Consider the following 27,695-nt stretch of genomic DNA (forward strand, 5'->3'; position numbering starts at 1 on the left):
TTTTTTTAAGGCTCACAGTTTCTAAATCATCCGGATAATTTTACAGCAAAGGTTTCGACAACTTTATCAATCTACTACAACTTGTTCTCTTAGGAATGCCGGTATTAGTATGATAATAGGTGGGATAACTATCAGGCTCTATGGTTTAAGAGGTTTTTTTTTCTCTAGGCTTGATTTTTGATTTTTCCCTTTAAAATAAAAAGGACAGCGCTATTGGAGCCATGAAGTGATGCTTGTTTTTAAGTCCTTAATACCAGCAGAACTCTATTAAAGGTCAATTTGCATTAAATTTGAAATGGTTTTCTTAATACTGAAATGCATATCTACAATTTTCAAAAAGCTAAAGTTGCTATTATTTTCAATGGTATGCAGGGGGCAACCTTTTATCTAGGCGAAATGTCATTATCTATTAAAAACCTTTTTTTCATATTGTTTGTAAAGCCAGAAGTTAAGAACTGATGAAATTTGGTAGATATTTAATGGTTGCTTTAATATTTTTTTTTTATCATGGTCCCTTTTAGAGTGAATCTAAATGCAAAGCTGAGCAGCTACTGAGTTGAAGGGTTCGGTTTTTCACGATTCACAGTCTGACCACCCTAAACTCAAGTTTCAGCAAAATCCTGAAACCAGCTGATGGTTCCACTTCATTTGTTTCTGCTTTATAGCATTTATTTTTCTGTTCTTAATACATATTAAACAAACAAACAAAAAAATCACTCATGGTTGACATTGATCTCTTTTTTCTCTTTTTTGTTTTTTGTTGGGGTTTTTTTTTTGCTATTCCAATGGTCAGAAATGGCAGGTTGAAAGATCAATAAATTAAAAACCCTAAAATATAGGCATGAGAGGAGTTAATTTTTTTTCTTGGCTATTTCAATGTCAGTCTGAATGGCTTATTTTCTGTCCATGAGGCTGAGGAAAAACAGCGTAGCTCTTCATATTTGGGATTCTCCTGTGATCTGCCCACTCCGGGAACCCTAAAGAAAAAGAAATCACACCATGAGGAAAGCTTTAAAAAAGGTTTTCCAGCTTTTAAAATCAGTTATTAATACCAAATGAAACAAATACGTTTAATAATGAACTGTGAGGCAGAGGGGTAAAAGACATCAGTTTTAAAAAAAAAAATCAAAACAGATTTTAATTATGTTGCAGCGTAGGTGTTTTATCCGTTGGATCAAACATTAGTGCATGTAAGGTGTGCAGGGAAATAAACATACACTGGTTGCAGGACAACAGCCCATGAGGATTTAAGTCTACCACTGGTTTAAACCCATCATCAGCATCGAAACTAATTCCCAGCTTTCCTTAAATCTTTCTTATGTTCCATACTTACTGCTCTTTTTTTTTTTTTTTTTTGGAAAGCAGGACTTCCAGTTTCTAATGCTAATCTTTTTCAGTGAAAAAAAAACTCAAGGTCTCAGACCTTAACAAATGAATGCATGTTACATGTTTTTGCTTGGTACCAAATTCGTACTGTATTCTTATTCAGCCTATTCATTTTATTTTCATTTCTTTTTGAGTTTTTAATTGCACTCTTGGCTTGTTTTTTTGACAGTAGGCTGACAGGAAAGGGGGTTTGAGAGAGGGGGAGAGAAATGCGGCAAAGGACCACAGGTCGAATTCGAACCCGGGTCAGCCACGTCGAGGACTAAGGCCTCTGTACATGGATCATGCGCACTAACCACTGCAGCACCTGCACACCCTATTCAGCCTATTTTTTCAGAAAAACAACTCCAGATCTGCTGACACTACTTTTCTTTAGGCAATGAGAAATGCAGGTTGGAAATGAGAGGTAGTGAAAACCATGGAATGGAAGGATTTTAAAACCCAGTGCCACTCATTACTGGCCTCCTAACTGCTGTCTGTAAAGCAGCAAAATCATTCATTTGTTTTATCATTAGGGTGGAGTCTCATCTATAAAACAATGTGTAGAATCCATACTAAAAGGATGTATGTATATATATATATATATATATACTGTTAGAAATATTTTATCTATACTCCGTTTGTGTTTGATGGGTTGTGTTCTAATGAACTATTATAACGGAGGAAACACAAGGTTATTAACTCTTGCTTAAGATTGTTCCAGATAAAGGTCATGCAACGGACGGGTTGTGAAGGAGGCCTGAACATCCTCTATCACATGCTGGGTTGTAAAAGAGACCTGAACAGCCTCTATCACATGTTTCTTCTAAAGATGTGTTCTTGGAACAATTCAATTGTAAAACAACCACATGCTTTGTTTTAACATATGTACTGAGGTTTAAAGTAAGATCCTTTTGTTTCCCCTTTCCCTTTAGTTAAACCTCAGCTGATGTAATTAGGGACATCCCATTTTCTTCAATAAATAGCAAGGAGAAAGCTGAAGACTGCAGAGTTTACAAATCTCCAACCCACTCTCCTTCCACTCCTTCCTATTCTCCTCACGAGTAACTAAATTAATTGTCTCTGTGCTTTCTTTCTTTCCCTGTATGTATGTATGATGTTTTAGGTGCTTAGACCTGACATATACATATATAGAGAGTCTCAATTGTAAAATGATAAATTGATAATTGGGGACATCAAGGCAGCGTTGCAATTATCACTGACTTTGATATCTCAGATTTAGGGATGAAATTCACTGAATTATTTTGTCCCCTAAAAGCCGCTTGATAATTATGTTTAAGCCCAATTTGTGCAGGTGACAGCCGTCTGGAACCGCAAAGTGGTTAACAGCTGTAACCTACTAAAAACAAAACAAAAAGCCCCATGATGGGGCAAAGCAGCACATCTATCTATCAGGGTTATGGGGAAGAATGTATGTGTTTAGGCTACAACTTATAGCCTATGCATATACACACACAGAAACACAACCACACACTTACTTGTTCTGCCATCGTAGTGAGGACCATGTATTGACTCCAATTTTCAACCCTTTCTATGCCCTAACCCTAAAACTAACCATTACCAATGCACACCTCACCCTAACCCTTACCCAATTGACACCTTAGCCCTAAACCTTACCATTAGCAACTTAGCTTGTGAGGACCGGGAAAATGTCCTCACTTTGCTGCAACTGGTCCTCAATTTGATTGTGAAATTGGAAAAGTGGTCCCCACTCTGAGGGCTAGACAGGTCATACACACACACACACACACACCTTAACACATAAAATCTGTTAATATTTATTTGAGTTTCTTTAGAACCGTGCACCTAGCAAAGCTTTGGATCAATGCTCACGGTCCACCTGTTTAACAGATGTGACATACGTATAGTAATGATGTGAGTGTATTTGGGTCTGAGAGAAATGCTATAGTAAGTTTGATCAGCTGATAACCGGTCATCATCCAGGTCATGAAACACTGATAATCCCTAAAAACATGTTCCCTCTTAATTCTAGCCTGATAAACCAGACTAAATGGGAGATGAAAGGTGTTATTTATTTCAACTTGCAGGCAAAAATTATTGGTCGCTGGCGGGTGGGGCTAGTTTACTAATTAATTCACCAATTTCCAAAGTCACCAGCATAGTTAAATCCCCCATAGTGCACCATTACGCACAGATGGTTCAGTTCTATCTATAGCTTTACAGCAATGCATGTAAATTCTAACATTTTGTTAGAGAGGACACATTTAAATATGTGCAGACCTCGAATTTCTTGTTATTTATGACAGTACCTCAGTGCCAACACATTTCACACTGTGGTTTCAGATCAGATCTGACAAAGTCGATCCACAATAAGAGTTTCATCTGAAATTAAATAAAATGTGTGAGAAAAGTTATGATGCAATCTGGTTTCTGTTCCCGTCATCACTCGCCATCTGTGTCGCCAACTTCTCCTCTTTCCAACATATGGATGACCCATACGATGGGTCGGAGTTTATGTGACGGACCTCGCATTTTCACATCAGGTCTGTTTTTATAAATCAAAACCTTGGAAATTGTGGAATTTTCAAGGCCCATTTTATGTATAAGGAAGCTCGATAAATGAGTCCACTGGTATTTTTACTCAAGATTTTCACACGTCTAATGCCCCTTTTTCCAAGGGCTCCACTTAAGCTGGCTTTACTTCACTCAGCCCACTTTGTGAGCGTTTCCATTACCGTTTTGATTTTTTGTTCCAGACTGCTGGTAAGAACAGAGCTGAATATGTCTGAAATGTGAGGTGAACAGACTGCTTTTCACTGATCAGACAAGGAGAAACCAAAAGGTTTGGTTCAGGTAGTAAAAAATGAAAAGAAAATATGACTAGACTGACTAAGGTCTATGTGAAATTAGAGATTTCCTTTGTTAATTTTGAATGTTCTATAAAAATATACATTGATTAGATAATAAAAACAAAAAAATACTGTTTTCATGGTAAAAATGCCAGCTGTTTATTTTTATTTTACTTTTCCCTCATAGTTGGGTTTTGTTTTCATAATATTTGATGTCTAACCTTGGCAAAAAGTAGTTAATTCAAGTACACTAAAAGTGCACCAATTTCATATTAAAAATCAAGCAGTGCATTTAGAGTTTACTTCTAAACTATATTTCATATATGTAACAATAGTAAAGTCAAGTGTATTTGACTATACTATTGTTTACTTTATTGTTTACTAAAGTATACTTTAGTAAATTTAGAAATGTCCCAATTTAGTTCAAATAAGTATTGCTTTAGTAATACTTCAAGTACACTAAAAGCACATTTTTGGGTATACTTTCTAAACTTATACTTAAATATTCTTAATAGAATTTACTTCAAGTATACTACTTTTTGCTAACAAAAAGGCTTTAAAACATAAAATGATGTGGTTGGTTGTAGTTTAAGAGATATTTATTATTCATATGACAGATTAACAGATAAAGTCTAATGAAAAAAAGAACTTCTTAAAAATGACTCAGAGGTCAATAGTTAAGAGAACGTTTCCTTTTACTGGTGAGCTTATATGAGAAACAGGAAACAGCACTTACTTGAGATTGACTGCTGGACGGATTGGTGCTGCTGAAGTCTGAGTACCTCTTCTTTTGTGGTGTGCAGACGCAGGAGAGAAGCTGAACATACTCATCTCTCACCTGCAGGGGGCAGCAGAACCACAGGGACATTTTACAGCCCTGTGTGTTTATTCTAATCCCAAAGTTAAAGCAATGATAAAGCCTTTCTTCTCTACAGGTCTACAAATCGTGTCTGTTTTGTTGATTCTTAACATATCCTCTTCCCCCCAAAACAGCATTCACTCTCACAAAAATCCCTCTGAGCTTCCTACCTGTTTAGACAGCAGGCAATGCATGATGAAGACCAGGGCACCCTGTAGGCTGTTGAGGATAGTGAAAATATATGCAAGCGCTATTGTGCCTTCGCTGAACAAGAAGGCTCCAAATACCCACATGAGTCCAAGTATGCACATTTGGGCAACGGCAGTGACTGTGAAAGCTCTGGAGTAAAAAAACAAAAATAAGAAATAAAGAGAAAGGAGAAAGAGAATGTCATTAGATGACTCGAGAACCAGGTGGGGGGTACAGATAAAAGCTACCAGTAAGATTTTTAACATTGCTTGAATCTTAAGTGAAAAACCTAAAATGTTTTGACAAAGGTACAACCATGCAAACTATAATGGATTGGGTTGTGGTACTTCTTTTTTAATTTTCTGAATCACATTTTTTCTGCATTTACAAATCTTTTCAAAAGTCCATTTTAGTTTTGCATCTCTAGATTAAAATCTCTGCCCTTTCAGTTTTGCTTACAAGCTTAAACTCAAACTGTGTAGATGAAGCGTGTTTATGAACAGATGCATTTTCTAGGACACAGACTGTTTATCAGATACTTGTTCTGAGACATGTTCACGTCATAAGGTGAACCTTCCATGTTTCCTGCTTGAAAACCCAAACAGGAACCAAAAACTGACATAAAATACCTGTTTCTGTCAGTCAGACCTACATTTAGGGAAGTTGTAGAGTTGTTGAAAACATTTGTCACTTAAGTCAGTTCCAAAATACTTTATTAATGTCATTGGAAATTTAAATATTGTAACTCTTAGTGGTTTCCTTAGTAATATGTTGTAGTACATTTTTGAAGCCTCCTTTAAGGACATTTTTACATTTTCTATGCGCTTTTAATATTTGTATAACACGTGCATTTTGTATCAGCTACATTTTTTAATAACTACAAAATGACAATAAAGACCCTTTTTGATTGCTTTAGGCAGTTACAGAGTTCTGAAATAAAACTGACTGAAGTCACTATGATGTTTAACATATAAACAAAATTACTCATAACAGATTTTTTTTTTTATTTTACAACCACAAACCTTAAAAAAATAAAAATTTTAAAAAAAGAGGAAAAAAAGTTCAGATTGTCTATTAAAGTCCAGCCAGGGACATGTAAAGGATGTTACAGATGTGGGCCGGGGGCTCTCAAAAGCCCAGATTTTTTTTTAGCATTGCCTAGCAACCAGCTCCATCAGTCTGCAGATCAACTTTGAAGTTTCCTCAAATCATAATAATTTTAAGACTATAGTTTTACCATTAGGACAGTGTTTTTAGAATTAGAAGCAGTGTTACATTAAATTCTATTCTAGGAAATGCTACATACAAGGATTATTTGAGGTTGTTGCAAATTTATCATGAAGAGAAAACTAAGAAATCATATACACATAAGAATGCAAAGCCTTTACTTAATACTTTGTTGATCCACTTGTGGTATTACAGCCTCAAGTGTTTTGGAATCCGATACCACAAACCAAGCACACCCATCTATTTGCAGCCTCTGCCATTCCCCTGCAGTACTGCTCTAGGGCTCGATGGAGCTAGAGTTGCTTAGTTAAGACGGTCAGACATAGGAAGGGTCTCAATGGTCCCAAACTGATTCCAATTACTTTCAAAGTATCTGATGTTTTCTGCATCCTTCCCCAGATTTGTGCCTGAAGATAATCCTTTCTCAGACGTCTAAAGACAAACTCTTTAACTTCAGGCTTGGTGTTTGTTCTCTGGTTTGCTAGTCAGCTGTGGGACCTTACAGGTGCATTCCTCTCCTAATCATAGGTGGGCTCCACTAAAAGGTCCGATATCCTGTTGTTTTAACCCTTATATTTTTGATAAACAACAGTTAATGTTTTGAAGTGAGATTAACTTCAAAGCATTTAGAATATGGCTGTAACAGACTAAAATGTGTAAAAGCTGTGAATAATTTTCAGATCAGACGCCCTGCATCTGTTATTTGGGATCAGACTTTAATTTCAGGCTGGTTCAAACCAGATTCATGAACTCCATAAGCAATCTCTTCATCTTAGCAGAGATCCCTTTTCTCTCCAATCTCATACTTCATGAGTGCTTCTTCCAGCAGCTGCTTTTACGCAAGAAATTCCTTTTCCAAATTTCTCTGACTGACCTCTGATCTATGAGCCTCTGCTTCCAAGGAGAGATAATTTTAAACTAATGTATTTCACATCTGTACACAGTTATTGGGTGTGTGCTACCAACGAGGAATAATAAAGTAGCTTAGTGCAGATAGACAAAATCAAGGGGGGAAACCCCAGTCGGTAGCTCTTCAATAAAGACCCGAGGACAGTTCTCTGGAAGGATTCCATAAAAATTCTAATCCTTTTTGCTCAAAGCCTTTGCGCAATGCAATGCTGCTACACTTTCTTTTTATGTCAGGCAGAAGATTAAAAACAGCAACAGATGATATGGACACATTCACACGCTCATGGTTGCGGAGACTAGCCTGATTTTGTGCAGCTTGGAGAGGTCTGGGTTTAGCGTGGCAAACTTTTGGGCGAGTTTCCAGACGGTGATGATGAAGAAAAAGACATTCAGGATGATGATGAAGCAAACGGGCCCAAAGAAGCTCCAGATCAGACCATGCTGCAGAGAAAGCCAGCAACTATGGAAATGAGATGAAGGGAAAAAATTATTCACATCACGTATCAGATAAAAAGATAACAGCAAGTATGAGAACTCCTCTAAAGCAAAAAGTTTGATGCAGCGGCTATAGATTAATATCCTGGTTTGATTCCAAAGCATTTACTCTCAAACACAAACAAAAACACAGTCATTGTTACTTACTGATCTTCAGTGCCGTAGCCTCCTGATCTGATCATGACAGATATGATAACTATTCCAAGAGGCACCCCGTAACCAATGAGGTACAGATAGAGGGGCCGAATGGTGGCATTAAACACCAGGACAACCATTCTGTACAGCTGAACTCCTTCTAGAAGCATCCAGGTCATTACGCCCAAGAAGAAAAAATGAAGCATTGCAGCAACAAAACTGCAGCCACCCTGGAATATAAAAAAATATGAAACAGAAAGAACAGGTAAAAAAAACTCTGAATGTATCTATATTTATTAGTGTTGCATCGATACTGAAACCATTATCGGATGGGGCCCTGATCCAGCACTAAAATTGTGGTATCAGTATCGACGGCGAGTACAAACAAATAGGGCACTGATACCTTTTCCCGCTTCACAAAGGTAGGCAGCAGCTTGACAAAGCCATGATGGCAATTATTTTACATCCAAGTAGTATGCAGTTCTTCATATAGCCAGACACACACATCAATTTTAAACAGATGTATCGGTATGGTATAGGCCGATACTGCACAGCCAGGTATTGATATCAGGGCCAAAAAAAAAAAAAAAAAGGCATAGGCACAACACTAATATTTATATAGAAAATTGTTTATAAAGAGTAAAAATCAACATTTGCTGTTCCACAATGCTTTAAAAAGTATGTATAAGCCAAAATGTGGGAAGTGTTGCATTTGTATTCTTTGCATTTATATTTAACTAAAAAAATGCTATTGTAATGTTTGTTGTAAGTTGATGAGATAAGTTCTTGCAGATTTAATCTAAATTCCAGGAATAAATAAAGAAACCAAAACCAGGAGAAAATAAGGAGAAACACACACGTGGAGCAAAGCAAAGAAGACAGACCAGCACTGATGAACTGCCTAGAATGGTTATATATGACAGACAGAACCGAGTAATCAGTTAATTGGGAGCAGGTGTGGACAGAAGCAGCTAGAAAGGAGCCGAGGGGAAAGGAAACTTGCACAGGGGGCAACAGAGAGTAACACAAAAACACAACACTGCCAGAAGACACAAAATTACAGTGAAACTAAGAAGAAATCTAAACATAGGGCAGAACCCAGACAATTAATTTCAGGAACCACCTCACAAACTGAATTGGTTCCTACTCTGTAAAGGGTAACACACATAAAAGGACTGGCTGATTTTAGACCAACTCCCTTGGCCTTAAATTCTTGACAGGGTGTCTTACCTTAGGACTAGTTCGAGAAATCCCAACCAAGAAGATGAGATCCGCCATGAAGAGGCAGATGCAGAGGTGCAGATGGATGGTGGTTCGTGTTCCCTGAATGGATCGGCAGAACTTGAAGGTCAGGATGCTCAGTAGAAGACAAACAAGGGAGATGCCCAGGCCGATCTTGGTCAGCAGCTGGAGTTCAAAGGTGTGCTATAAGAGAAGATTGTTTTGGTTTCTTTTAGCTTAATTGTTCCTTTTTTCATTTCCTTCAAGGATTAGTCTGAGCCTCACTAGTTTAATTACTACATCTCTTGTTCTCCCTCAGATTAGTTTCTATTTCTAAATAAAAAAAACAAGAAAAACAGAAAACACCCTTCATCTCAAGATAAGACCGTCATCTTCCTGTCTTCGCTGTAGTCCAGTTCTCCCACATAGCATGATGCAACTATCCAAAAACTTTACTTGCAGGACAAGTCATAACACAAAGCTCTTTTTCATGTTTTTCTTGAAATCAGATCCATTTGATTTTTCTAAATGACATCCAAATCTAATTTAAACTTATATGCTATGCTCATCCACATTTTATTTACATTCTGCCCCTATTACTAGAGACAACGATGTATAAAATAGACTGTTTCCATCTGAGGGATTACATGTTTATTTCCTCCAAACAGTAGATATGCCTACTTTTCTCTCAAAAGCCCTAAATTATGTCCAGGTGTCTGTATCCAATGTGACCTACCTTCATGGGATAAAGGGCCATTAGGACAGCAAAGCTGCTTAGATGTTTGCATGAACACACAGTGTATGAGTCATTGGAGAGTTCCTGGGAGCAACCATCTGGAGACCAGACTCCCTTCTCATTCCAGTATGCACAGATGTATCTTGCCTCAGGGGGCTGTTTTATATCCTAATGTGAAAACCAAAACCAACCGTTAAATACAGGCTGTGTGTTACATTTATATCTTCATGAAATATCTAAGAGAACATTGCAATTTCCTCATGTTTTCCTGCAGTCTGGTCACAATTACCAGCAGCTACATAATTACCAAAGCTACTAGAAGTACGGATATTAATGCAGTTCACTGTCTCAATAATACCATAAAAGGTAGGCACAGTCAGTATTTTGCACCTACCTGTAGATGTCTGAATGTTATGTTGACAGGGCTGCTCAGATTCTGAGTTGATGGGTTGGAAACCACAACAGAGACAACTTTGGAAAAAATCTGGAAGGAAATGGCATCTTTTTCAAAGTCTTTCATGACTTTAAAAGATCTGTTCACAGATCTTTCAAGGTTCTTGTAGCTCAGCAGTGAGGCCAAAGCAAATCCTATTAGGGAGATTAAGAGTCAGTTCATGTTTTCATAACCGAGCATTAAAAGTTTATCAGGTTTAGGGATTTACCAGGGTATGGGCCTGTGCCAGCTGCCGTTGTCCAATCAGTGTTGAGATGAACATGTTCACTAGTTAAACTGACTGGTCCAGTTGGACGGTTAAGTCCTCTTCTTACTGCAATTTTTACTTCTGTTTTGGCAATGATGACACATTGTTAGTCATCTGGATTTTTTTCAACTGTATGGTTATCAGATCGACAAATGCTGAAAACAATGACATCATAGATGTAATAATACCTGTTTTTTTAGTCTCCATCTTTGTGTCGTTGGCTTTGAGCTGAGGACCAATCAGTAAAATGGCCTTCTCCATAGTGTTAAGCAGCCCACTCACACCGTCTTCGCTTTCCACATCTCCAGAGGACAGAACTGAGTCAGTCGCAGTCAGAAGTTTCTAACAGAGATGGAGAGAGGAGAGGGTTTTTTTTTAAAACTTCTCTCTTTTTGTTATTTTTAGTGGCTGGGATGGGTAACATTAAAAAGTACCCAAAAAATGTACAATTTGAAAACACAGTATCATATGCATATACTGTAAATGGCAACTGGTGGAATGAAATTATATAATTTATATACCTGTATACAGTAAGTGAATGATATGATTATCCAAGGATGAAACCCAATGACAATGGAAGAATCATAGACTAAACCTCAAGATTTTTAACATCTTCTGTCCTCACATACTGTAATCTCATTAAACATGTAATTAACCTAAAGGTGAAATTAACTGATGTATAATAAATATGTAATATCATTTACCTAAAAAGTGAGAGAACCTTGTGATACATCTTTGAGTTGGTTAACATAGAACAATGAGCATCTCCAGTCTAAAAAATATTGACTCTGTCATTGAGGTCATTTTGTTATCATAAAAAGCTACTTTTATAAAACCTAATCTGACAATTCCAATAAAAAGAGATTATTCTTTCCACCTCTAAACAGAGTGCTGTGGGACAAATGAATGCACTGCATGCAAAAGGTAATAGAAGTGCTTCATCATCATTAGGAGAAAATTCACAGCTGTCTAATGAGTATTTAAAGGTACAGTGGTGGATGTTTTTTTTCTGGGTGGATCCTCAAAATAAGTGGTCCTCCTAATTGTCAATCATTGTGGTGATTTTTATGTAAGGCCATCCTATGTGCTCGTCCCCGTTTTCACTTACCAGTGGTGAGTCTGACATAGTGAATTGCATATCATTCAAAAATTAGCTTGTAACTTTTAAACACAGCTTGCAAGAGGAGAAATGGGCTCGTTCATGCTCTTTCAAGCATTTAATAGGCATTCCCTCTCAGGAGCGGGTACCGGGATAGTGTATGTGTGATTGTTTTTTTAAAGTTGAGAGGGTGGGTCTTTTAAAAAAAAAAATCACAAAAATCCCCCAATATACCTTCAATATTAAAAGAAACAGTAAAAGGTACAGGTTTATAGATTCACTGATGCCAAATAAAAGCTTTTTGTTTCAGTTTTCAAACTCTTCAGTAATACTTATTTTAATGTACATTTGGTTTCCATTTTGTATTTGTTTTTAGGCTTATTGTAATCTGATGACCATTTCCTTCACCACTTCAATGTTAAGGATTTTTTTTTGTTGTTTTTTTTTTTTTTTTTACAGTTTTTCTTGTACAAGAAAATACATGCTTCATCAAAAACCTGAGGTGGAGCTGTGTCAATAGATAAATTGCATGTGGTTTCAAAATGTATTAGAGTTTGTGTCTTATATATTTTCCTAACCTCAAGAAGCGCATCTCCATCAGCCTTCCCAAAGCTCATGTTGGACAAATCCAAACAGCTGTTTCTCATCATGGCCACTATGTCTGCCAGACCTCCAAGTGACTATGAAACAGAGACAAAGAGAATAAAGAAACCATTCAACTCCCCATTGAATGTTATTTATACACACAACGGATTTTAAGGCAGTAGGTTCTTGAACACAGAAAAATTAACTGTGGGGTTCTTGCAGGGAATTGGACATCAAAATGTCAGACTACTTTTCTGTTACGTCATAGATCATTAAATGATCAGCATTATGGAGGCTGCAGCATGAATCAGCTGTGCTTATACTGTTTTTGTCCAAACATACCTTCACAAGATTGCTGTCGGCACTAAAGCGGTCACATTTGAGCTCTACAAGAAAAGAAAAAAAGAAGTTAAATATTTACATAACCACCACAGCAGTTTGTATACTTGGATGAAACCTTCTCTGAAAGCAGATAAGTGTGACAAAAAAGTAAAACGGCATGTTAGGACAACCCATCATCAAATGAATTACTGAAGGAAATAACTGGATGCTTTCAATGAGCATTTAGAGAAAAACCAAAGCTGAAGTGATAAAATAACACCACAGGATATAAATAATAACAACATTAGACTTTACTTTTACTCTAGAACATAATCTATTAGATGTAAATAATTACAAGAAATTAAAGACTTATCTATGTTTGGTAAACCAATGCTCACTCCCCTGAGCATTGTGTTCTTTCTTGGCCGTAGGAGGTGAATCCTGCATTACAGAGGCATTGATAACTCCCATTGAGGTTTTTACAGCTGCCATTCTCTCCACAGATATTGGCATTTATCTTGCATTCATCTATGTCTGTAGAAAATAATCAAATAGAACCTTTTAGTAAGTATAATGTGCAATCGAATAATTGTCTTTACAATGCATTAAACTGGTTACTATTTCACTGGGAGCCCATCAAAAACTCTTACACAACTTAGTGAAATACTTTATAACAGGATGATATCAAATAGCTTGCTTTCTTATTGCTGCAATTGCTTTTTGTTTCCTTTAATCTTATTAAGTCACTGATGTCACCATATATCGTTCAGCTGCATACTGTATATAGGCAGTCAGGGCAAAAATTTGAACAAATCTATTTTTCCTTGTACTGATCAACAGTTTTCTCAAAAAGTAGCACACCTTTTAAAATGACTTTTCTTATTTCACATTTCTTTTTCATCAAACCAGATATGGCTCTTTGACCTAATAAGGGTTTGGATTTTCCTGCATAACATGCTTTAGGATATTGCAAAGTGGAGACAAAGGGCTCTCAAAGAAATGCCAGGTCAATATTGTAATGCAATACCAAAAGTTGTTGCCATCATAAAAAAAATAATCATTGGTATTAAATAATTACTATAACCAAAAAAAAAATAGAAATCAAATAAGTTCCACTTCCAAGAAACTATAATTATTGATTAAATGCACTTAGTGCCCTCGAGGGTTTCGTGCTTCAGCCTTACTCTGCCGGGTCTTATGTGGTAATAGCTTTTAGAAGTATTTTGTTATTACCTCAACCAAGGAGTTTATGTTTTTAGTCGAGTTTGTGTGTTTTTTTGTTTTTTTTCTCTATGTCTGTCTGTGTAGAGGAGAACTTGAAAAGTTTTGAATGTATTTTTATGAAATTTTTACCAAAGGTGCACCTCAGTCCAAAAGGCAATCCATTAAATGTTGGTAATGATCCACATCATAATCCAGATGCAGGAACTTTTTATAAGATTCTTTTAATATTATTTGGCAGAACAAGCAGTTCCACCCTAAACCAGAGGGTGGCAGCAGTGACTATTGACAGCTTCAACATTGGACTCAAAAAGTCCAGAAAGTCCAGATAGGTGCTGAGTTCAAATTCAGTGGCTGTGTCCTCTGAAGGGCAGATAAGTCATCTGATTACGACATAGCGTGGAGCTAGGTCTATTCAGATTGGAAGACTCCTTCGTATGCAACCGACAAATACATGCTTCTTTTTGCACGTTTTGAAGGATGGGTCCGGTATATCCTACGTAGCTTTGGGTATCTCATGATTCATTACGAATACAAGCAAGCCGGCTGCTCTGTGCTCAGATGTAAAAGGGAAATGGCACCAAACAGTGGTGAATATTGTAAGTGTAGTTTAATATAATACAAGTATGTGAATAGATCCATCTAAAATTAATGATAATAGTTGTTTGAAATGGTAATAGGGTCAGATACGTAGCAGGTAATGTTTATTTATTGAAAGGTTTTATTCTGTCCCTGTGCAAATGGGTTTGGCTGTCATTAAAGGACTGAGTCCAATATCTCTGCAGTGTGGGGACTATAAATATGATATTCGTAATGACGGTACTGCTGCTGAAGCTCCTTGAAAATGTTATTAGCACCCAGGACAGAAGCAAGAAGTTGCTTTGTGTGTCAGCTGTAACGGTTGCTAGGCGACACAGCATACATGCGGTGAAAGCCGGAGAAGGCTTGACCTGTTTGAATCCATAGCCAAACTCTTCCAGTCACCATATTTTTATGGACCTTGAAGGACCCAGTCCACATGGACCGTGTCATTGAAATCGAACTCACCCTGAGACTAAAGAGTGAGAGCAGAATAAACACCAGAGTCTGCAGAGTCATGCTGTGCGTTATTTATAAACTCATGGAAGGATTTTAAGCAAATTGTTACCAAAGGAGCACCTCATGTGAACAATTCAGTAAAATGTTCGGAATTATCCAGATCATGTGCAAGTTTTAGCTATAGTTGTAAGTCCCAATATGGGACAAAATGTGCTTCTAGGCAGACGTCTGTCCTCCAAGTTTCTATTATAGTTGCTTAATGTTTTAGCATTAATCAAATGGATCTCTGTTGAATAAACAGAGATCCACTGCTCAGACGTGGCGTCTGAGCACATCCTAAACTCAAAGTGTTTGTGTATGTCATGCATATTCACTCTATGCACTGGCTGGAAAATTATTTATAATTTATTAATGAATTGACAGTAGTAGGGAAGGAATGAGCAAACCTGAAGTACGACCTGCCTGCTGATAGTTGTTATATTTTAGCTGCCTCTATTTAGCCTTCTAAAATTTGTTTAAAATGTAAGTATGGTTTTTGTAAGGAAAGAAGGAGCAAAGGCATCAATAACAATAAAACAAAGGAACAAATAAACAGGGGAATAGAAGGAAAGATAGAAAAGGGGAGATTTAAGAAAGGAAAGAAGGGAAGACAGATGGAGGAAAGAAAGGACACAGAGGTAAGTAAAGAGGAGGCAAAAACATTTTAAAAATAGCAAAAGAAATAGAGTCTGGAATGACAAATAATAATAAAACTCTGAAATCAATACTGCCTTAAAACTCTCTGAACCATTACTGAAACAAATAAAATATGAAGAAAGAATTGCCACTCACCTTTACATTCTCCTTGGCTTTTGTTGCTGTACCCAGAGTTACAGGAACATTCATAGCTACCAAGCAGATTCAAGCATTTACCATAAGGAGTACATTTTGGAGGGCTGTCTGTGCATTCATTAATATCTGATAAAAGAGAAAATACAGACACCATTAATAGCTGGTTCAAAGAGAAATGCTTACATATTTCGTTTGTGGCTTACCAAGACACTGTCCCTCTGAAGCAGAGAAGTTTAGTTTCCTCTTTGAGTTTACAAACCCGGGAAGACAGTTGCAGTGGTAGCTGCCGTTGGTGTTTAAGCACCTTGAGTTATTCCCACACAATCCTGGATAGTCTTTACACTCATCTATATCTGTAATTTGGAAAAGTACAGTTTGAAATGTAGCAAGCAGGCAGCATATCAAGATAAAGAAACACTTAAACTGCTTTACAAACCTGGAAGCCATGTTGTGTATTTCTGGTCCCTTATTAAAGATTTTAACAACAGCATAATTCCTCATCTAAACGCTGTGTTCAATTTAATATTTTATAAGCAGAGGTGGGAAGTAGCAAAAAATGTGCACAAGTAGAGGCAACACCACTTCAACATGGAGCAAAGTTAAAAGAGTAAAGTTAAAAAGTACCCGTCCGATAAACTACTCAAGTAAGGGTAAAATAAGTAAATTAATATAAATGATAAGTACATTGAAAAAAATCATTCAGGGAGAAGAAACTATTTAAAAATTCAAATGTTTGTCATGACACCATGCTTTTAGATATATAATGTATGACAGAACAGGGTAAGCTACTTCCAGTCATAAAATATACAATTTTTCTGTATATTATTAATACTAATAATTGAACTAATCTCACACTGGAGAAATTCAACTCTGCATTTAACCCATCCCCTTGGGGAGCAGTGGGCTGACATTGTGTGGCACCCTGGGAGCAGTCTGGGGTTAAGTGTCTTGCTCAGGCAGAGTGGCAGTCTGTGGGAGTGGGTCTTGAAATCAAAACCTATTGATTCCAAGTGCAAAGCCCTAACCACTAGACCACCCCTCTCCCTATTACCTTGACATCTATGTCATAGAAATCCCAGTTTATGAAAGTATTGTGTGTGTTTTTTGTTTGTTTGTTTTTTAGTTACAAGTGAATGTAACTATGTGAATGTAACCAGTTACTACCCGACTCAGTTTAAAATTCCTAGAAAAAATAAACATTTTATTTAATCCACTCCCTGATAAAACCATTTCTGAATGAGACTACCTCTCTTGATAACAAATAAGGCTATAGGGAGAAAGGTTTGTGAAAAATGTACCTTCACAATTGTTGCCAATCATTTGGAAGCCATTCTGACACCCAAACACAGATGTCTGCAGAGCATACACAAACCCTGTGGAGCAAAACAACAAAATATTACATTAAAAGTATGCTTCACAAATATATTACCAAAGCAAGTTAAGACATTTTACTTTACTTATACATATACATAAAGCATTAGTCCTTTCAAGGGTTTTATTGGATAGGAAACCAAAAACCTTCGGCTGAAACACAACAAGCATTATAATTAATTGTTAATAAATCCTCCAGTATAGTTTTCATACCAACTTCCAATTTCCTGCACCTATGTTACAGTAAGAATCAGTGCAAGTTGTCACCTTCCAAGGGGTTTCAAAGGAAGACTGGGCATTTAAGCAGTTCCACTGAAATTATATGTATATATATTATGTAAGGAATTATAGTTCAACTAATGTATTTGGTGGGCTTCTTAGTAATGCAGTGGGTAGCACTGCTGCCTTGCAGCAAGATAGTTCCAGGGTTGATTCCCGGCCCGGGTGAGCATGCGTGGGTTCTCACTGGGTACTCAAGCTTTCTCCCCAGTCCAAAAACATGACTGTTAGGTTAATTGGCTTCTCTAAATTCTCCTTCGGTGTGAGTGTTAATGGTTGGTTTTCCTGTTTGTATCTGTATTGCCCTGCAATGGATTGGCGACCTGTCCAGGGTGGACCCCGGCTCTCGCCCATAGAAAGCTGGGGATAGGCACCAGCACCCCTCGCGACCCCGCTATGGATAAGTGTGAAAATGGATGGATGGATGGATGGATGGATAATGTTTTTGCCATTTAAGATTTAAAAAAAAAAAAGTTATCATCTGTCAATATATTAAGTTAGTAAAAAATCTTCTTTAAGGAACCTTTTATTATCTGATTAGTAATCGATTAATCAAAAAAATTATCAAAATATTAATTGATTTGCAAAATAATCATTAATTGCAGCCCTAATAGCAATATATAGATAGATATATACATATCTATCTTTACATATACATACATCTATCTTTATATATCCGTTTTTAACAGTATTTGTCCAAATAACCAAGGAAACAAGGTTTAGTGAGACAAATCTGGAATCCATGATTGTGAAATACGGGTTTTGATAGTTAGAAATAGAAGCATTCCTAAATAATTCCTGTAATACAGTATAAGTAAGAGCTTATGGCAGGAGTTACAATTTGATCCTTTTCCAAAAAAACAAGGTTAAGATTTTTTATCAGCCAGGGTATAGATGAACTGCATACATCTATTTGACTAATGTGATAGGAATGAAATTGTTCATGGATGAATGTGAATCACCCAACTAGTCAGTCAGCTCCATCTACAATGCATGGGTTGCAAAGAAACATCAGCACAGTAAGAACTGTAGCTGGTACTAGCAATCTTTATTTTCTCAGCTTCCTCGCCTTAACGTTGGGTTTAGCTCTGTGCAGAGTTCAAAGATAATCCCTCTTAGCATTCTAAGCGGGCTCTCTGAAAACACTCCCTCTGACTCCTAACAGTGACGTCCTCCAGCAATGCTAACGTTTCTATGGTTCCACAATTATGTGCAGCTTTACACAACAGTTTTCTGGATATGTGTGACTGTCTATACCTGGTCAATCTTAGGAATGATCACACCTAAAATCTTTTAAATCTGTTTCACTGTAATTTTGTTCTCACAGAGAATGACAGTGCCTCTAAATTAATTACATGCATTATTTACAATTACACATAAAACATAAGGGGGAAATGTAAAGGGGACATCCAACTGAGGTTATTTCAACCATTATTTGTTTCAAGTTATAGCATCTAATTAGGATGAACGTTTAGTTTTCAAGAAAAATATCTGGTTATCTGCTTCTCGGATTAGAAAAGAATTGCCCAGATTTTTTTTTACTCATTGATATACTATTACACAGAGCTTTTAAAATAGGGTGATACCTTCTAACAACCGTTAAAAAGCTGTAGATTCCAGTCCAGGTTTTCTTCACATGGAGTTTTGGATTAAAAGAAAAAAAAATTCATCCACTTTTAATTATTTTTTTTTTTTCTTAAATGTTGCTTTTGAACCTTTGAACAAAAAGAGGTTTCACATTGATTCCTAGATGTATTGAATTAAATGTTGAAAAACTCTGATAGATAAGTGGAAGTTTCCTAATAATGCAGTAATTTCTAAAGGTCAAACAGTGTGACAAAGTTATTTTTTTAGTGAATCTGCGAGATAAAAAATAAAATAAATTGTATCTTCAGTTAGTCACATCTTTTTCTTTATTAATAACTTCATACTGTAAAGGCTGAGTCACACAAAGAAATGCAATACGCGAGTCTAAACAGCATGTCATGATGTTCCCATCAATAGTAACAACAGATGCACTGCTACGTTCATAAATTCTTAGAGGATTAAATATTTATGAATGGGAAAAAATATTCTGCAATCATTGGTCTACATTGAACAAGGTTCATATAAAAGAGTTTTAATCCAGTAGATCTGAGACAAACTGCAGGCATGAAAAATTGTCTAACTAAACATATTGCATTGAAAATTTTATAAACATGTGTTCTGGGAAGGAGAAGCTGATGAAAGCATTGAAACTTGGGTCAATAAAAAAGCAAGAAACAGGGTGAGAGGGCATGAGAAAAAACTCTCAGGGGAAAAATACAGCAAACAAACATATAGAACACTCGTGTAGCATCTATAAATTTATTTTTGGCTTGCAATACCATGAAAGACTTGACTTAGTTTAGGGGTGAGTCTATGATTTAACAATTGAGCAATATGTTAAATATATCTACTATATTAAGTAAAAAAAATACTAAAAATAAGGATAATTTGTTGGTTATATTTAATTGTGTCCTACAATTCTTTCTTTCAGTTTAAACTAAGCCTATATGCTTTCTATGGCGCAATTTATACTGGCAAAAAGCTTTTGGAAATCTGAGAACAAGAAAAGTAGCCTCTTCATTTCAATGTTTCCAAAATCCAAAGATATACCACAAATTTTGTAAAAAAATAAAATAAAATAAATAAATAAAAAAGAACTTTTGCAGGAAACTATCCAAAACTATATGTGAAAATCCTATTGCCTAGCTTGTTATATCATAAATTCTGACCGCCTAATTTTCTAATTTTTTGGAAAAAACATTTCGATGTCCCGAGACAGACGTTAGCCTGATTACTTCCAGACCTGCCATACCAATAAATCAGTTAAACAGAGCCTGTCAGACAACATGAAGTAGAAATGTACCGTGTTAAAAGGAAACTCAGGAAAGGCCGTTCACATTTTTCATTCTGGAAAGGCCGTTTCACGCCTTGGTCTCCAATGAAGGTCAGTAACCGATATAATCTACAAATAGAGACAATATGGGATGAGGGTGAACTGCCCCCGAAGTGGAAAAACTACTCAAAGAACATCAGTGAGTCAACCCAGGAAGTCACAACAAGAACAACATCTCTAAAGGCTTCACTTGCCTCCGTTCAGTTTAGCTTTCATGATTCAACAAAGAAACATCTTGAAACTACTTTCCAGAGTAAAAAAAACTCTGGTGACCAAAAATAACCAAATGCTGATCTATTTTTTTCCGTGACTCATGCCAACATACTGTAAACAATCTACCATATCCCATGTGTGTTTTGGAGCAAAGAAGAACTACAGCAGATATTTAGGCAGGTATTTTAATTATCCAAGAGGGAAATGCATAATATTCAAAGATCAGCAGAGGTTTTTCTTGCTATTTCGTTTCATCCTTTCTATCTTAATCAAAGGATAAGACTAAAGGTTTACAGAGGCATATATGTAGGGTTGTGCCTACTGTAACAAAAATCATTAACACACCTCTTAGTAAAAAGTGGAATCTGAACTTAAAGCCAAGAGAAGCTTCAGCTTTAGATGTAAAAGCTACTGCTTAGTTAATGCATCCTCACACAATCCATTAGCCATTATCATGTCTACAAGAAAGGCTCTACAATACAAAATCTGACCTTATATCCCCCAAAACGGGAAAGAATGCTGTTATTGTTGATGCTGGTGAGAAAAATCTCTCCAAATATCATCTCCTGTTAGTAAAGTCATTTTCCTCACTCTTAAAGTGATCAAAGGGAGATTATCTGGGTAAAAATGTTTTCAAAAACATTTTTTTTTTATTCAGTTTTGTATGAGCTGATCAAATTTTTAAATGTGTGTTCTGATTCTAATTTTAATATTAGTTTATCATTATAAAGGATTTGGTGGAAAACAAAATAGGAGAAAGAGTTTTGCACGGTCCTTCACTCTTTGAGGTTGTGCCATGTTGATTTGGATAACTATCCTACCTATGCATTTATAGAATTATCCTTTGAAACTGCAGCATATAATTGTTCAGGTTATTATTTTCTGATACTAAAATATGTTTGCTGATCTAAAATACTGAACAGTTGCATAAAAAACTATAGCAAATCTGTCTCCCAGCAGGGTAAGACATAAACCTGTAGACATTTCAGAATGTGATAAATGTCACCATTTTATTCTGCCTTTGAAACCTACAAATAGTAAAAAAAATTCACTAAAAATAAGCTTCACTCCCAGCTTAAAGAGAAAGGAATTTTGTTAAATCAGGAAGATTAGAATGGCCTTGGAGTGCATGATAACCTTTTTGTTCTGGGCTAACTATCAACTCTAAAGCAAAGGAAAGCCATGCCTTATGTACAAACTGCTTCTGAGTTAATGAAAACACACACTCTTGTGAAATCATTCTACGAAAGATTAGACTTGGGTTTTTTTCTAGCTGTATATGATTTATCTAAAACATCAGACTTCCACTGTGGAACAGACTGGGAAATGTGTTAAGGCATGACTTTTGACAAGTGAGTCGGCAATGGGAATGAAAAATAATAGGACTATCTGCCATGCCCCATTTTCATCAGCTGTTAATCAATAACCACCATAATCATTGAAGATTTACGAACTCGTGAGTACAATAAAAGGTGACTTTGTTTCCCTATTCTTTCATCAACCTCAGCCGTAACACACCAACATGAGCAGCCCTTTAAAACGGACTAACGCCAGTCACATTTCCATGACTAAGGAGCGAATGAAACTGCTAAAAACAGAGCTCTATTCAACATTCCAAGAGTCTTTCACTGTGATTCCCTCCTTTCACCACAATGAGCCCTCTGTTGCGGTGTGACAGTGCTGGGGTCCCATAATCTTAAACCCTGAGGCTGACCAGACAGGGTTTGACTGAGCCAGGGAAATGAGAGTGAGAAAAACTGTGTCTGAGTATGATTATATGCTGCTAAATGTCTGTTGATGGAAACAGGGACAGAATGTATTTAGAGCTCTTGGCCTACTTAGTTACTTCTTATTTTTTTGTGGTTACGTTCCCAGTATGTCATAACATATTGCATGAATAAAAACTGTCAGGAAACCCTGAAATACATATTTAAATGACCTTAAAAGAGGCATAATTCTGGTGTTTTTGGACAAAATGAAAACATTGCATCAGGCTCCATCCACTGGGTTTAACCTATCACACTGTCTATTGTGCTGTATTTGCTCGTACAAGTTTGTAGCGTAACTTCATCTCAACTTTGAATAGATACAAATTATAAACATCATCTATATATATGTAGTTTCAGCATGTGTACAAATATTTCAAAGAAAAGCGCTTGGTTGACCTGTGGCTCACATAACTTTGTGTATAATTTACTGCCTACCTTTGACATGTTTATAGTTTTTTTCAGCAAATGTTTTTAAATATGCTGTCAGCTTGTATTTCCCTGACAATCTCTCAAATACTTCAACTCAGGCAGAGGATGAGAAAGGCAAGTGTCTCGCATCCGTTTTAACAGGTCATTTAAAGGGCTCTATTCTGCAAAACATTCAATGTGGTTCCTAGTCACTACTCATAACTGGAATTATGCTTTATTTTTACTCACATGCAAAAAAAAAAATATGGAGAGAAATCTGATTTTTAACCTTTTATAAATGTCTTGACCAGGTTAAGTCTAAAATTTTTAAAAGCCTGTGTCAGTAATGTTCTAGTACAGGAAACTCAAGCAGAAGTAGTGGTTAAGCTGGTTCTTATTGACATTTTGTGCACGGATGGCATTACGCAACACATGCAATGAAGTATTCCATTGTCTTAAACATTTGAATGTGTTTTTTTACACTTTATAGTACATTTCAGAAAGTAGTGAAAATTTGCATCCAGGCTACAGACAGCACAATAAAATGACTCACTGTTTGATAAGGTGAAGGGGGAGGAACTGCAAACTTTGGTTATAAACACAGCTAAGGCCATTCCTCTGCCTTGCACTTTCAACTTTGTCTCATTTTTCTTGGTATCCAAGTTAAGCACTGACTAAGCCTCTCCCCCGTTAACTCATAGTGCAAAAACACAGGCAATTGTCCCATTTAAAGCTGGGATTCAAGACATGTCTAATGTTTAACAACTATTTAAAGACAAAGCAGGTTTTCTTAAAGCTGCTAACTTGTGAGATGACCATACTGAAAGAAAGGCTGACAATTCTACAGAAATAGGCTGGTCCTGCGTTAATCTTCTTTGTCATCATGATAAATCATGTGTTGCCTGGTGGTAATTGAACACAAAGCCAGCTTTGACCCTACAACCATGGGTGTTATGTCTGTTTCAATTTCTGCAGACAGATCTTATCAGTACACTAACATCTCATCTGCACACCATTGAGAAATTAACCACTTTAACATGCAAAGACCTGAATTAAAATGAAGGCCAACTATCATGATGTCGGGTTACTCATGTTCTGTTATTGAAACAGCTGCTCAGTACTCAATATTATGAGATATGAAACAGCTTTTGTCAGACATAGAAAGAGGTCGCAAATTAATTAATTACATAGAAGCTCTAAAAAAAGTTGCTTGCGTGAAATAAGTCTGAGCAACAAGCACTCTGGTAAGATCAAAGTGCTTGTTGCTCAGACTCAGATGTGCAATAACTGCTTCTTTTCCACATGCCCTACCCTTTATCTTTTACAGCATTGATTATCTATATAAATCAGCCCAGAGGACTAAAATGTCCAATCTATAAGGTTCAGCTTAAATCCGGCCACAAAGAGTCTTGTTCTTTCTAGTTAACATCAACAAACTGCAATCCTGGTAGTTTTTTAAATGTGCATGACAAGATGTTTTCTCCTTAAGACAGAAAAGAATTAAAAGAAAACATTTGCAAAGGTTTCCTTACTCAACAAAACTTTTTTTTTTCTTTATTGAAACCATATATAATACTCCTGTTACTGTCATTCCTCAAACTAATTTTTTACCACATTTTGGCGTGTGGTTTTAGGAGCCCCATGCGCAATGTTGACATATTTTTTTTATCTTCTGAGAATTTCCAAGCTGTCAGCGAAAAGACACAAACCAGAATAAAAATGTATGTTGGAGTTCTGTCACAAGCGAAATAAAAAGGTTTCTGGTGTGTGTGTGTTTTTTTTTTAAACTATCTAAATCAAATTGACACATTGTAACAGCTCGCTGTAAAACTACTTTACATATTTCACAGCCTCATGCTGTCGTTAACCAGGGGACTTTCTAATAAAATATTTTTAGTTAGTAGTGAAAACTAAATAGGACTGTGACTTAAAAAATAAATTAAAATATGAATGCATCACAGCACATACAGTCACTGTCCTCTCTGTACAAATGTCTGAGGTACCGTAAATGAAGCAGTAAAGTGCAGATCATTACCTTCTTCATTTTCCTCTGCAGGTTTGTATTTAACAATTCATCCCGACCATGAAGCAGTTTTACTCACCTTTAAGATATTTTGTACATCCCATAATAAGTGAGGAGTTGAATGCTTGAAAGTTTCTTTGTTGTAATCTGATCATCTAATGCAAGAAAATGTGACTGAATATTTTCAGTTAATGATACCTGACAGAAAGGAGGTTACTTAGTTATTTTGGTTAGCTCAGGGGTCCTAATCTGTCTAATTTCATGAAAGTAAACTATTCCCAGGGTGAATCTGAAATGCAAGGAGTCCAAACAGACTAATAAAATAAATCCCTAATTATTATTGTATTGAATTAAGTTATGTATGAAATTCTGCATTTAGTATCTCTGCATTAAAGGTAACCTGATAGTTCAATGTGATATATGAACTGGTTGGTTTACATAGACAGGATTAAAATAGAAAGGGAGAGATTGGCTCTGTGGGTGCACAAATCAGCCACGGCAGTCAGATAGCAATTACTTAATCACCTTGATGTTTAACAGACGGCATTCTGAAAGTCAAAATGTTTCAGAAAGGAAAAGACAGGGGATTTCATTTACTTAAAATATAACATAGTTACTGATGCCAGGCAGTCTAGCCTATTTTTAGAAACTGCTGGCCACTCCAATTTTTACTCACAACCACCTCTCTGGTCTACAGAAGAAAAACTACAGTGCGCACCAAAATACAAGACATCAGGAAATAGTAAACAGACTGGGTTAAGAAGATAGAGTAAACAATAGTTTAAATAATTATCCATTTCTTATAATAAAGGTAGTGTATCTTCTCCAAACTGACAACCATGTAACCTAGAATTGGGCAGGGCTCCTCCTCAAATTAAGAAAAAGAATCTGAGGTCATGATTTATACAGGTTCACCATAGCATGACACTAAGAAATTAAAAAATATTACCAATTCCAATGATTTTAGCTACTGAATTCAAGTGGTAAGCTCAGAAATGAACGTTAAAGACATCTCAAAGGCTCAAAGGTGGAGGTAAAACAGAGTGGAGACATTTTCTTGACGCACTTTGAGTCTGTTAGAACCAATTTTTAAACACTACTACCCATCTAATTATCAAAACACAACCCTTTATGATCACAGTACCACTTTATATGATAGATGAACAAGCCCAGATCTCCTCAATCTGATTTCTGACGATGACAATGAGATCACTGTGGTCCAATGACCTCCAAAGTCAAAACTTCTCACTTCTGTAAATTCAGGATGTGGTGGAACAGCAGATTAACATCAAATATAGGAAGACAACAAAAACTGGCCAAACGGGACGCTGCCATGTTCATTTTCACCAAAATCTCTGGGGATTATATGGAAAACACATTACTAATGCAGCCCTGAATGTAAAATTGGGTCCAGTTGTATAGTATACAAACATAATTTTATGTCTATATGACATTTAATATAAATCTGTATACCCAAAAAGAGAGAGGCATAAAAGCCCGAGCTGGTTTTCACCAGTGGTCAAAGGTGCTGCTATTGTGGGTTATTCAGATAAGTCATGGAGATTCATATAACTCCACCAGCTTGAAACCTCAATCACAGCCACAGCTCATTTAGTACCTCAATTACCCTAACTCAGACCACCTGATAGGCAGACCTGACTGGAGGGAGCACTTTGATAACAGAGATTTCAGCAGAACGCCACCCTCAGATCACAACCCCAAACCTCAGCTAAAATGACAGCATGAGAGGTTTTCCCCCCCAGCTGGACACGTTGAACAGCTCAGGTTGTATTAATGTCAAGTTCTAAAAAAAAAACACCAAAAAAAAAACAACACAATTTTAAAAAATAACTTTTTAGATCCACAACTTTTCATTTTAAAAAAATTCATGCTTTCTATTTTTCTTTATATGTATTTTTATTTTCAGAAAATTGATTTGCAAAGACATGAAGAAGTTAATGATTAAAGGATTACAACACTTATAAACATCCCTTAACTTTTGGTTTCTTCATGCCCACAGATCAACACAAAAGCTGAGTTCTCTTTGACAGACTCACCCAGAATCAGCAGTTTCCTCTCAAACCCCATATCAGAGGCCAAGGACGACCCTCACAGACGATATATACACTTTATCAATGGAATTCAATTTAAACACAAAGGTGGGTTCCTCTCACAGAAGCTTTGCTGTGGATTTGTAGTCCAAGGTCCATAGAGATCCACAAGGGAAGAAAATTAATGAGCCTTAAGAAGTTTTTTCTTTTCATAAAAATAAAAAAGATCCTTCACCAGAGCTCTTTTTTTAATGATTCAGACTTTCAGACCAGACCAGACTTCACTCCCTCTCATTCCCCGCCCCTTCTCTCTCTCTCTCCCCACCCCTCTCTCTCTCTCTCTCTCTCTTCTCTCTGTTCTTTCTTTCTTTTCCTCTCTTTCCTAATGAGGGCCTGTGTCTCTCAACGTTGCTCTGTCTCGATCACTTCTTTTAGTCCAAATCCCCTCTTTGTGAACAGGTTTCTCACACTGCTAGTGTATCATGTTGCACCACTACCACCCCCCTCATTCTGTCTACCCATGCTGCCACATTTCCCCTGCTGCTCCAGTAGCCTCAATTCCGGGAGCTATTCGCAGCATACAGAAAAGGGGGGTTGGGGGCAGAAACTGAAAAAGATGGTGATGTCTAATGCTTAATCTAAACAGCTGTTGCAATGAGAGTTTGAGATTTGCCAGTAAGGAGTCTTATATCCGCTCATATTCTTCTTTCACTTCTACCCTGCATCTCCTCCCCCTTTTTGTTCTTTCACTCAGTAGCATTCAGCCCTTCACCCATTTTCCGAGAAAAAAAGGCCTGTGTTTTCTCAGCCTTCCCCCGGGTTGAAAGAAAAAAGGGTTTCAGACGGATGTAGGGGTTAACCTCTACAAGGCTTCTCTGGTGTAGTTTAGAGAAGGGCA

The 27,695-nt window shown here is 36.6% G+C and overlaps 1 protein-coding gene across 1 annotated transcript; it reads right to left on the bottom strand.

Annotated features, from left to right (window-relative positions):
• Positions 1-761: 761 nt before the first annotated feature.
• On the bottom strand, positions 762-27,080 carry adgre5 (adhesion G protein-coupled receptor E5). Its single transcript, XM_015372674.1, is given in 17 exon segments — positions 762-977; positions 4,933-5,034; positions 5,226-5,394; positions 7,682-7,840; positions 8,023-8,240; positions 9,241-9,435; positions 9,968-10,135; positions 10,362-10,555; positions 10,630-10,749; positions 10,857-11,010; positions 12,346-12,447; positions 12,695-12,738; positions 13,043-13,207; positions 15,764-15,889; positions 15,967-16,116; positions 17,062-17,136; positions 26,804-27,080. Coding segments are annotated over 17 exon segments (2,214 nt in total). The 5' UTR covers positions 26,835-27,080; the 3' UTR covers positions 762-935.
• Between the last annotated feature and the right edge of the window lie 615 nt (positions 27,081-27,695).

The sequence above is a fragment of the Cyprinodon variegatus genome, unplaced genomic scaffold (genome assembly GCF_000732505.1).
Source record: "Cyprinodon variegatus isolate N-32 unplaced genomic scaffold, C_variegatus-1.0 Scaffold74, whole genome shotgun sequence".
In the NCBI taxonomy this organism is placed as follows: Eukaryota; Metazoa; Chordata; class Actinopteri; order Cyprinodontiformes; family Cyprinodontidae; genus Cyprinodon; species Cyprinodon variegatus.